The sequence below is a fragment of the Pangasianodon hypophthalmus genome, chromosome 16 (assembly GCF_027358585.1).
Source record: "Pangasianodon hypophthalmus isolate fPanHyp1 chromosome 16, fPanHyp1.pri, whole genome shotgun sequence".
Lineage (NCBI taxonomy): Eukaryota > Metazoa > Chordata > Actinopteri > Siluriformes > Pangasiidae > Pangasianodon > Pangasianodon hypophthalmus.
Genome location: NC_069725.1, coordinates 275,420 through 287,500, shown reverse-complemented (window position 1 = coordinate 287,500; position 12,081 = coordinate 275,420). Strand labels below are relative to the sequence as shown.

Sequence of the window (12,081 nt, the reverse complement as noted above, 5' to 3'; positions counted from 1 at the left end):
GTTAATGATTTATTTTTTGGCCGTTTTGTGCTGCAGTGCGGTCATGAAGCACACACACAGGAACACGTGCTGATCTTAGCCAAGCTATTAAAGGTGACTTTCTCCCGGGGGTTAGACCTCGTCCTCGTCCTCGTCCTGTCAGAAGCTGTAATCATGTTAAACTGAGCTTGTTCAGACACGTCAGGTCTGCAGAGACGAGACGAGACACGGGACGAGACGAGGTGAAGCGAGACGAGGATCATCTTCTATACAAATCTGACGTGTGTATCAGCCCTGAGATGATATTTACATCAGAATATCACCACAACGTTATCATTTATTATATGTTTATGTAGCGCAGCGGCGTTCCAGCCTGTAATCTGCCTCTATTCTAAACAGCTCCTTATTTATTGCACCTGAATAAATAAAAACTCGTATCAGATATACCACTCTCATGTTTAATTAATTAATGAAGCCCAAAATCCTGATCATGATTAAAATAGTATTGCTTACACATGCACTGAGTTTACTACATGGTTACTTTTATATATTCTCATTAGAAAATATTTGAAATAGCCGGTTAAAGTGACTAGCAACAAGCACGATGTGTTATTTAGCTGAAATTAAAAGTGGTGTGTGTTAACACTTCATGTTGTATAAACTGATTCTTCTTCTCCAGGTGTTTAAATAACAGAGATAAATATTCATGCAGTCGTTTAACATTTCTGTTGCTGTGGGATTCTGTACGTTCTTTACGCCGTGTCTGTGGTAATATAAAGCCAGCTTGACTTTTCTGCATGGTTGTGTAATTAGCGTTAGCGCTCTGATGAATGATGGAGAACTGAGTGTGTATGTAGTGCAGTCACTGAGCGTAAAGCTGAGTCAGCACATCACACTGACTGAAGTCCTCGAGTCACTCATGCCACATCTTCCGGAGATGAGTACGTTTCTGGGACGAGATTACTCAGGTTTCTTTCAGAATGAACATCTGATGTAACAGAAGAAGAGTCGGCCATGACACGGCCCCATGGAGCAGAGAGGGTTAAAGGCCTTGCTTAAGGTGCTGGGGCTCAAACCCCGCTCTTCTGATCAGTAACCCAGAGCCTTAACCAAAGCCCACCACTGACCCCCCACCACTGACCCCCCACCACTGCACCCCCCACCACTGCACCCCACTGCATTAATTCTGCTCTTCTTTCTCTTCTTTAACCTGAACGTTTCTCTAAAGAGGAAAATCTCTCACTCAGTTACTGCAAGCTGGAAACGTAAGAGCCAGATGTGCGTTAAAGCTGATTTAGGATTTAGGATTTTCAACACTCAATCCCTCACTAAACCCTTAACCCTTACTAAACCCTTACTAAACCCTTAACCCTTCACTAAACCCTTAACCCTCTCTCTTTTACAGTGTTTGATCAGTTGCTCGACTAAACACAGGTATCTCCAACATTCCGGCGCTGCGTGTAGGGAAGTCTAATTTCACTTCAGATATCCGATATCAGTTTTCTCAAAAGTTTGGCTGTGGAATGAAATTTGAGCTGAAGCTGAGACACACACTCCGAGAGAAAACGGTACTAAACTGTACGTTTCCTTTTCACTGGAGTGTCAAGCGTACACCTTTTGTACCTTTAGTGTGTCTTTTACCTAGAAAGGTGCAGACAAGGTTTACTCTGAATCTTTTCTAAAGGTCACATCATAACGGTACAGAAGTGCAGCGTAAAAGAACAACCAGCGACGGTACAGTGTAGTACCTGTAGTACCCGTAGTACCCTTTCCTCTGAGACACAGGAGGCATTAAAGACGGTGAAGTGGTGTTTTTAGTTTCTGTATCTGTAAATACTGCAGGTTTAGACACTTTATAACACACTCAGTGACGCATCATCAAACTGAGTCAAATATTAAAATAAAGAGAAAATGATCACGTTACATTTTAAACAAATAAGTAAAATAATGAAGTGAAGTGACTTGTGGCCAAGTGCAGTGGCCCATACTCAGAATTTGTGCTCTGCATTTAACCCATTCAAGTGCACACACACACACACACACCCACACACCCACACACACCCGGAGCAGTGGGCAGCCTTTTTTTTTTTTGCTGCGGGGAGCAGTTGTGGGTTCGGTGCCTTGCTCAAGGGTCTCACCTCAGTGGTGGTATTGAGGGTGGGAGAGACGCTGGTCATTCACTCCCCCACCTACAATCCCTGCTGGACCTGAGACTCGAACTCACAACCTTCAGGTTCACCTTCGGGTTACAAGTCCGACTCTCTAACCATTAGGCCACGACTGCCCCATGATGGATGATGGATGATGGATGATGGATGTAACGGAACACTGAAGGCTGGAAACGTGGCAGAAAGTGAAAAGTCATGAACGCTGGTTGATCTCGCAGTGAATTAATCAGGGGTTCTGGCGATGCTTGTTAGTGTAATAAGGATTAATGTAGTTTTATCGGTCTGTAATGTTGCTGTGTGTTGTGTTGCTCTGAACGCAGGAGGAGGCTACAGTGAAGAATAAACTAGAGGTTTTTGTGAAAGTGTGAAAGTGTTCTGACCAACGTGACCGCAGTGATGAGGTTTAACGTTTGCTCACACTGCAGTAAGCAACACAACTGCACTGCTGTAACACAATAACGTGGTCTACTTTGGGAAGACATGTAGAAAGAATTACACAAGAGCAGTGTAGAAATTCATACAAAACTAAACCAAGCATCAGCAGTAACACAGCAGCGCTTCTTCCCTGTAAACAAGTCACACTGCATATACACACAGAGGCCACTCGCTGCTGCTGAGGATGGACACACACACACACACACACAGCCTGAAGTTACAGCAGCTCACTGAGGACAGAACCGCTGAGAAACCGTGAAGATGGATTGATATGAATGTAACTGATATGAACAGTTTTGCTTTGATAGCTTCAGGAGAGAAATTCCCACGAACAGTTTTGCACTCGAGTCTCCATCAGTGAACATTTGATAACTTTGATAACAAAACAGACTTCACATGAAAACTGTGCTGAATTTCCTGGTTACACAACTGCACTATTTGTCCATGTAGCACACAGTTATAGAGGGAATGATTTATAATCGCACTATTCGTTACACTCAGATGAGGATGGTTCCCTTTTGAGTCTGGTTCCTCTCAAGGTTTCTTCCTCATATCATCTCAGGGAGTTTTTCCTCACCACCGTCTCCTCTGGCTTCCTCATTAGGGATAAATTTATACATTTATATCATGAATTTATATATTTCTGTAAATATATAAATATATATATATATATATATAGTGTTAAACACTCTATACAAATAAAACTGAACTGAATTGAATTGAGAAAAATGAGCAGTAGACATGAGGTACAGCTCATAAAACTACAGTGTAGATTATAAAAACACCTGCACACCTGTCTCACTCTCTCTGCCTGTCTCACTCTCTCTACCTCTCTCACTCTCTCTGCCTGTCTCACTCTCTCTGCCTGTCTCACTCTCTCTACCTCTCTCACTCTCTCTGCCTGTCTCACTCTCTCTGCCTGTCTCACTCTCTCTACCTCTCTCACTCTCTCTGCCTGTCTCACTCTCTCTGCCTGTCTCACTCTCTCTACCTCTCTCACTCTCTCTGCCTGTCTCACTCTCTGCCTGTCTCACTCTCTCTACCTGTCTCACTCTCTCTACCTCTCTCACTCTCTCTGCCTGTCTCACTCTCTCTGCCTGTCTCACTCTCTCTACCTGTCTCACTCTCTGCCTACACACACACACACACGCAGCAGCGCGCTCAGACATTAAGACCCGATCATTTCTGCAGTTAATATGAATCTCTAAAGGAGAAAGAGGTTATAATCGTTGTAATTGTGTGTAATAAAGCATTATAACCACGTTAAAGTCCGCTGTAGTATAAAGGAGGTGTAGCGCGCGCTCGTCAAGGGAACGTCTCCTGTAGCTTTATTCACACTGATGAAGTGAATATAGTGTGTAATTATTGTCCTTTTCTGTGTACATGCATGATCTACAGTGATCTGGGAGATTTGTGAAGCTGCTTTGGGACAATGTGTTTTATTTAATTAATTAGTTTTTTTATTTATTTAAAGTGATATAAATGAGATAAATTGAAACGATCATCAGCAGGTCATGAACTCGTGATGTACGGAGGTTAAAGCTGCACTCTTACCTGCGGAAGCGTCGCTCCTCTACACAGAGCTTATGAATGCTTTATATCGAACCCTGCGTTCACAGCAGCAGGTGATGAGTCTCTCATGGCCAGGTGAGTGCAGCTGCTTTAATGGGAACTGATTGCAGGTAGGAACTAAAGTTGTGAGCGGGGAGCTGAAGAAACGTCGCACCACGTGCGCTGTACGATCGGTCCGAGGAATCGTTCGAGTCAGTCATTTGGATTCGTTGCTTTACAGCTTTATACCTAATTTACAGTTTTAATGTTGCTGAAATTCTACGCAGAACCTTAATGATCACGTGGCTTTGTCTCCAGTGTGAACGTAGGGTCATTGTTTGGTGTTTAAATCTCCAGCGTGTGCTTTCACACGTTCCACAGCGTTCCACAGAGCCTTCAGTAATCACAGAGATGTTTATCTGCAGCTCAGTTGAAATGCAGCGTAATCTTTCCACTCTCAGGAATCCAAACTCCAGGAGAAGTTCCTGTGATAGTGACATCATCCCTCCAGCTCTCTGTGAGCTTTGTGAACTGATAAAGAAGAAAAACGAGTTGTATTTTCACTCCTCCTAGAGTCTGTACTCCAATTTCCAAGAAACTGTTTATGAACCTCATGTTTCTGTCTCCATAATCGTAAATTTTCTGCACTTAAGACATTCAGACTACTTTATTACAGCCGTGTGTAATGTTGGTGTGTGTGTTTGTGGTTATTTTATTGGTTGTGTTTAGTGTTACACTTTGTGCTCGTACGCTTTTGATTAGCTCACGTCTTCACTCACCTGAGCGTCTTTGTAATTTTAAGCGCATAATGGAATTCAGTTCAGTGTGAAATGTGTGTAACGGTAATAAAGTAAAGTCCACATGCAGAGTAAAGTGAATCTCAGCGCTAGTCCACTTCAGCTCTGCTTTCCTGATAAAGCTATCAGTGCGTGTTTTCACTACGGTGGACGTTCACAGGAAGCGTGGCCTACTCTGATCTCCATCTCACTTCCTTTATTGTTTGTGTGAATGTTTACGTTCCCAAAACTTTCCTCCAATCACTGGAGTCTTTTTCCCTTCATTGTCACGGACTCACAGGAAGTGAGTAAAGAACACTGAGAGTAATCGCGGTGCTAGCTGATGGATGAGGAGCGATTAGCGAATCGTTTCTGAGCGGTTCAGTAGAAATGAGATTATCCCACACGCTGAGCAGCTGAATGGAAGCTGCAGGAGGCTGGAGATCAGAAAGCGAGCACTTCCTGTGCCGCAGGACGTTTTATCTGACTTTAAAGCGAGGTTTAAATCCCGATTTCTTTCAGAGCCGCCAGGATAAACATCCACGCGCCTGTGAGAGAGTCCAGCACGCAGTGTTTGTGTGTGCCGCCGGGCCTGGGGCGACTCGGGAAGCCCATCGCTGCATACTGATGAGCGTTAAAAAGGGCCTCGTTGTTCTCCTGACGCGGCCTCGGCGTGACCGAGCGCTGGCTTCGTCCCGCATTTTACTGCACTTTCACTTTGTCTTTGTTGGCATTGATTTCAAAGCAGCTTCACTTAATGGGGTTTTTATGTTGTTGTGTGTATTTACTGTGCTCATATTGTGTTAACTTTTATCAGTGTTTTATTTCAATCCAAATCAAATCTGTTTGATTTTGTATCCTGAGAGCTTTGATCTTCTCTTCTCATCTTTTACAAGTTGTCCTGTAACAAACTCACACAGACGCGCAATGCAAACGGAAGTTTGTCATCTGTGTCGCTTTGTGGTTGAGAAACGAACCCAGAGCAAAAGCCATTTCCTCTTCTGCTCAGTGTAGCGCTGCGAAACTCCAAATTACACACACACACACACACACACACACACACACACACACACACACGTACAGGTACACACACATGTATACACACACACACACACACGTACAGGTACACACACATGTATATACACGCACACACACGTACAGGTACACACACATGTATACACACACACACACACATGTATACACACACACACACGTACAGGTACACACACATGTATACACACACACACACACGTACAGGTACACACACATGTATACACACACACACACACACACGTACAGGTATACACACACATGTATACACACACACACACGTACAGGTACACACACATGTATATACACGCACACACACGTACAGGTACACACACATGTATACACACACACGCGCACACACACACGTACAGGTACACACACATGTATACACATATACACACACACACACACACATGTATACACATATACACACACACACACACACACGTACAGGTACACACACATGTATATACACGCACACACACGTACAGGTACACACACATGTATACACACACGCACACACACACACACGTACAGGTACACACACATGTATACACATATACACACACACACACACACATGTATACACATATACACACACACACGTACAGGTACACACACATGTATATACACGCACACACACGTACAGGTACACACACGTGTATACACACACACGCGCACACACACACACACGTACAGGTACACACACATGTATACACATATACACACACACACACACATGTATACACACACACACACGTATATACACACACACACACACATGTACAGGTACACACACGTATACACACACACACACACGTACAGGTACACACACATGTATACACACACACACGTATACACACACACTCACGTACAGGTACACACGCACGTGTACACACACACACACAGTCTGATAGGTGGAAAAGTGCTTGAGATTTACTAACTCGCTGAGGGTCTGACGGCCATTTTCACTTTTTCTTCACTTTTATTTGCTTTATTTCTTTTATTCTCCCAGTTTTACACTCCGTCTCTCAGTGCACAAAAGCCTTCCCTTTGACTTTGTTGGCACACGTGCAAAACTAATCACTTACACCAGCGAGTGGGGCCTCAGTGTGTGTGTGTGTGTGTGTGTGTGTGTGTGTGTGTGTGTGTGTGTGTGTGTGTGTGTGTGAGGGGGACTGACTGTGAGAGAACACAGTGTTCCTATAGATCATGTTCAGTGTAAGGAGGAGTTTGTGTCTGATCGCTGAGCGTACACACACACACAGATACAGAGGAACTTCTCCTGATTTCTAACACGGTTCTCCACAACTCCACACACACCAGCTTTATACAGAACAACAACGCAAACAGCAAAGCACACGTTCCAAACGTGAGGAAACGTGACGATACAGCTGCAGGAACACCAGCATTCGATTGGTGGAACAGAAGCACAATAAAAACTTTTCTGATGTTTTTTTACTATTTTAATTTCTAGAATTCCATGAATAAGTCCAGTCTACTTCAGCATCGAGCAGATGAAGTCATCATTCTGAGTGATCAGGGAATCTCTGGACTGAGTCTGATTCACGATTCATAAGTTTTTCAACCTGATTCCAAAGAGCTTTTAAGTGAAGAGTGATTTGATTCGTTCAGTAAACAGCGGATTGACTCCGTGATTCAGCGACACGCGTGAACCGTGTTCCAGCGTGTTTCTGCGTTAATGATGTCACTCTCCAATCCAGGGATAAAGCTTAGATTAGATTTTTGACCAGTGAGAATGATCTTTTGATTATTGTGGTTGCCTCAGGAGCAATTCACACGTGACCTCGCTGTTCAGAAGTGGAGCGTAAGGCGTGATAAGGAGTATTTTGGAGATAATGTTGAAGATGAATGAAGGTTATTAATGGTGCTGACTCACAGATACGTCCTCAGTCACGTTAATATTAAGACACAACTTTCTCTCTATCTTTACCTGATTGCTCAGCTTTTTTTTTTTCTTTGTGTGTGTGTGTGTGTTTGTGTGTGTGTAGGAACAGAGCACCTTATAGGAAGAACTGGTTTGCCAGGAAAATTGAGGAGAACCCCCCTGCAGACTCTGTTCGATGGAGATCAGGTAATTATAGCACAATAACAGGATTTTTATCATTTCACCCTTTAAGTGTTTAACAAACCGCTACTTCAGTATTTGGATTAAACACCAAGTTTAAGCATTCTGCTGCCGAGACGTTGGTCCTCAGGTGCTGGTTACGTAGGAAGATCTTATAGATCTTAAGAAAATAAAACCCCAAACACACAAACTACCCACATTCCAGAAAAATCCCTGGTTTCCCCTCTGAAGAACATCGTCAGCTCCGTGAAGTTCCAGAAAAACTACAGAGAAAATAGGAGCTGGCGCACAAACTCACAGCGTGTGGTTCTGTTCAAGTTCAGTGGGGTTTTTTTTGTGAAAAACTCCACGTGTACATTTACTTACACACACACACACACACACACACACACACACACACACAGAGTTATTTATGAGACGTGTGTGTGCAAGAAAACGTGCTCAGCTCTGAACTCAGTTTATGATGATGAACAGTTTTGTTCCTGTTGCCTCCTGCTGTGTCAGTGATAAAAAATGGAAACACTTTATCATGTAGACGTTGTGTAAATGAGGTTGTGCTTTAGGTGGCGATCGGGTTTCAGTGGCAGCTCGGTGTGTTCATGTGCCGCACAGAGGACTCAGTCCCTCTGGATAAAAACGAATAAATAATCAATAGAAGTGATTTGTAGCTGTTACTCCACAGAAGGTCTCCTGAGTTTCTCAGAACGTTTGGATGGATTTTTTATAGTCCACACATAATCATAATGTTGCGTTATCTTTACTGTGCCGTTACGAGAACCAGAGGAGTGTTACGTCACTCATGATGCGTCCGATGATGGGAGTCTGATTTTCCAGAAGAACCCAGAGAACAGGCTGTGTTGTAACATCTGTGTCATAAAGAAGTTCCTCCTCAGATTAATGCAAAAGAGTCCAGTTTAGAGGAAACATCTCTGAGTCAGGATCCAAACCACAGCAGTTTCATCTTCCACTTCTCAAGCACAGCATGTGGGCGGAGCTACAACCGCCGCAGGTCACTGCTGACAGAAACGTCTACATCAGAAAAAACCTCTACACAGGGTACAACATGACATTCTCGCTGTTTTCACTAGAACTAAAATATTGGCACCCTTGTCTTAGTTTCTTCGTTAAAACAAATTCTGTGTCACAAAGAAAATCATTTAGCAAATTTCAGGTTGTATTTTCTAATCATGTGCATCACTAAACTCTCCGCCCCCAACCTGCAGAAAAACTCCGCCTACTTTCACAGATACGGTTATACGATATAAACCAGACGCAGGAGCTGGACTAGGATAAGGATAGATCTGTACTCAGATTAGGAACTGTTAACTAACGTTAGTGTTTCTCTCCTCAGTGGGATCACTCTGCTGTTGGGACGACGCTACAGACTCGTCGCTTGTTTCTGGATGAAGCATGTCGCTCTCACACTCGTAAGCGGCGCGTCCTGAGCCCTGAGGACCTGCGCCACCTGCTGGTGGACGACCGACACAATCTGCTTTACTGCTACGTACCCAAGGTGGCCTGCACCAACTGGAAGCGAACGCTGATGGTGCTGACGGGTGACGGACGCTACCGTAATCCACTCGCCATCCCTGCTAACGAGGCCCACGCTCCGGGCCGGCTACGCTCGCTCTCCGAGTATTCCACAGCCGAGATTAACCACCGTCTGCGCAACTACCTAAAGTTCATATTCGTGCGAGATCCTTTCGAAAGACTCGTCTCGGCGTATCGCAACAAATTCACACGGAGCTACAACACGGCCTTCCACAAACGCTACGGCACCAAGATCGTGCGGCGTCACCGTGCTAACCCTCAGCCTGAGGCGCTGCAGAAGGGCAACGACGTCTCGTTCGAGGAGTTCGTGTACTACCTGGTGGACCCGCGGACTCAGCGCGAGGAGCCGTTTAACGAGCACTGGGAGCGAGCGCACGCTCTCTGCCACCCCTGCCTCATTCACTACGACGTGGTGGGCAAATACGAGAGCCTGGCACAGGACTCGCGCTACGTGCTAAAGCTAGCTGGGGCAGAAGGAGAAGTGGATTTTCCGGCTTCGTCTAAGAGCACGAGGACCACTGAGAGCATGGCGGCCAAGTTCTTCAACAACATCAGCCCCTTTTACCAGAAGAAGCTCTACAATCTGTACCGTATGGACTTCCTGCTCTTTAACTACTCAACGCCGACCTACTTGAAGTTCAGATGAGATGGGATGAGTGGTGTGGAGTTTAAACACCACTGTTTTAGACTTTGTGGCTGTTCTGCGGATCTGCTGCTAGCAGCTCTCGGAGAAACTCTTGGAGAACTGATTACTGCTGGCTTCCTGCACGTCTTCTCCGAATGCCTCAGTAATTCCTCTGGCTGTATTCAGTGCCAGCTGAACTTCCGAGTACGTGCCTTTGTTCTCTCAGTGTTGACGAACTGGAGCGGGATTCTTCATTAGCCGACAGAGAGAGTGAGAGATTTTCACGGCATTTAAACTCCTGCGCATGTTTTATTTTTAAATATATATTTATGGTTTTTATGTATTTATTGTAAACTTTGTACATTGAACTGAAATCTAAGTTTGTACTCAGAACTGTGAATCTTCCATAAAAACAAAACTTGACCAATCAGAATCGAGCCTCCTCTTTTCTGGGTTTGTTCTGCTTTCTCATCGGCGCCCTCAACAAGCCCGAGCTTCATCCTTTACTTCCTGAACCAGGAGAACCTCTGACCTGCTCGGGTTCAGCAGGTTAAACCTCATCTTTCCACTGAGAGTTCTCCGAGTGGCACTTAGCGCTTCCAGACCACATGCTCAGTTAACAAGGAAGGAAGCTCTGAGAACTTGGAGTTGTGGGTGGAGGTTTAGGTAGGAGATGTTGAATAGTATTGAGGAGATGAGGAGGTGCTGCTGCAGAAACACCGTTCCACTAAATGGAAAGCTGGACATTTATAGGAAGAAGACTTGAAGAACGTTGGAGCTTCAGGTGTGATCTTTCTACCAAACTTCAGATATTTCATTAAAATTCCATTAAAAGTTGCCAAGTACAAAAACCACCAACTGTTAGTAAAGAGTCTGTTTATAGGATAAGATCCTACAGAGACGTTCTTAAATTTCTTTCAGTAGTGTAGTCAGGGGACGTGTGTGTGTGTTCAGTAGTGTAGTTGGAGGGTGTGTGTGTGTGTGTGTGTGTGTGTTTTCAGTAGTGTAGTTGGAGGGTGTGTGTGTGTGTGTGTGTGTGTGTGTGTGTGTGTGTTCAGTAGTGTAGTTGGAGGGTGTGTGTGTGTGTGTGTTTTCAGTAGTGTAGTTGGAGGGTGTGTGTGTGTGTGTTTTCAGTAGTGTAGTTGGAGGGTGTGTGTGTGTGTGTGTGTGTTTTCAGTAGTGTAGTTGTAGGGTGTGTGTGTTCAGTAGTGTAGTTGGAGGGGGTGTGTGTGTGTGTGTTCAGTAGTGTAGTTGGAGGGTGTGTGTGTGTGTGTTTTCAGTAGTGAAGTTGGAGGGTGTGTGTGTTCAGTAGTGTAGTTGTAGGGTGTGGGTGTGTGTGTGTGGGTGGGTGTGTTCAGTAGCACAGTTGTAGGGTGTGTGTGTTCAGTAGTGTAGTTGGAGGGTGTGTGTGTTCAGTAGTGTAGTTGGAGGGTGTGTGTGTTCAGTAGTGTAATTGTAGGGTGTGTGTGTGTGTTCAGTAGTGTAGTTGGAGGGTGTGTGTGTTCAGTAGTGTAGTTGTAGGGTGTGTGTGTGTGTTCAGTAGCGTAGTTGTAGTGTGTGTGTGTGTGTGTGTTCAGTAGTGTTGTTGTAGGGTGTGTGTGTGTGTGTTCAGTAGTGTTGTTGTAGTATGTGTGTGTGTGTGTGTGTTCAGTAGTGTAGTTGTAGGGTGTGTGTGTGTGTGTGTGTGTGTTCAGTAGTGTAGTTGTAGGGTGTGTGTGTGTGTGTGTGTGTGTGTGTTCAGTAGTGTAGTTGGAGGGTGTGTGTGTGTGTGTGTGTGTTCAGTAGTGTAGTTGTAGGGTGTGTGTGTGTGTGTGTGTGTTTTCAGTAGTGTAGTTGTAGGGTGTGTGTGTTCAGTAG

At 44.6% G+C, this 12,081-nt stretch overlaps 1 protein-coding gene across 1 annotated transcript in view; it reads left to right on the top strand.

Moving 5' to 3' along the window:
• Positions 1–10,657, top strand: part of si:ch211-236h17.3 (carbohydrate sulfotransferase 11) — a 14,567-nt gene extending 3,910 nt beyond the window's left edge. The window contains exons 2-3 of the mRNA XM_026911628.3: positions 7,972–8,054; positions 9,400–10,657. Coding sequence (XP_026767429.3) covers positions 7,972–8,054; positions 9,400–10,245 — 929 coding nt within the window. The 3' untranslated portion in view covers positions 10,246–10,657. The remainder of the gene's footprint in view (positions 1–7,971; positions 8,055–9,399) is intronic.
• The last annotated feature ends 1,424 nt before the right edge of the window (positions 10,658–12,081 follow it).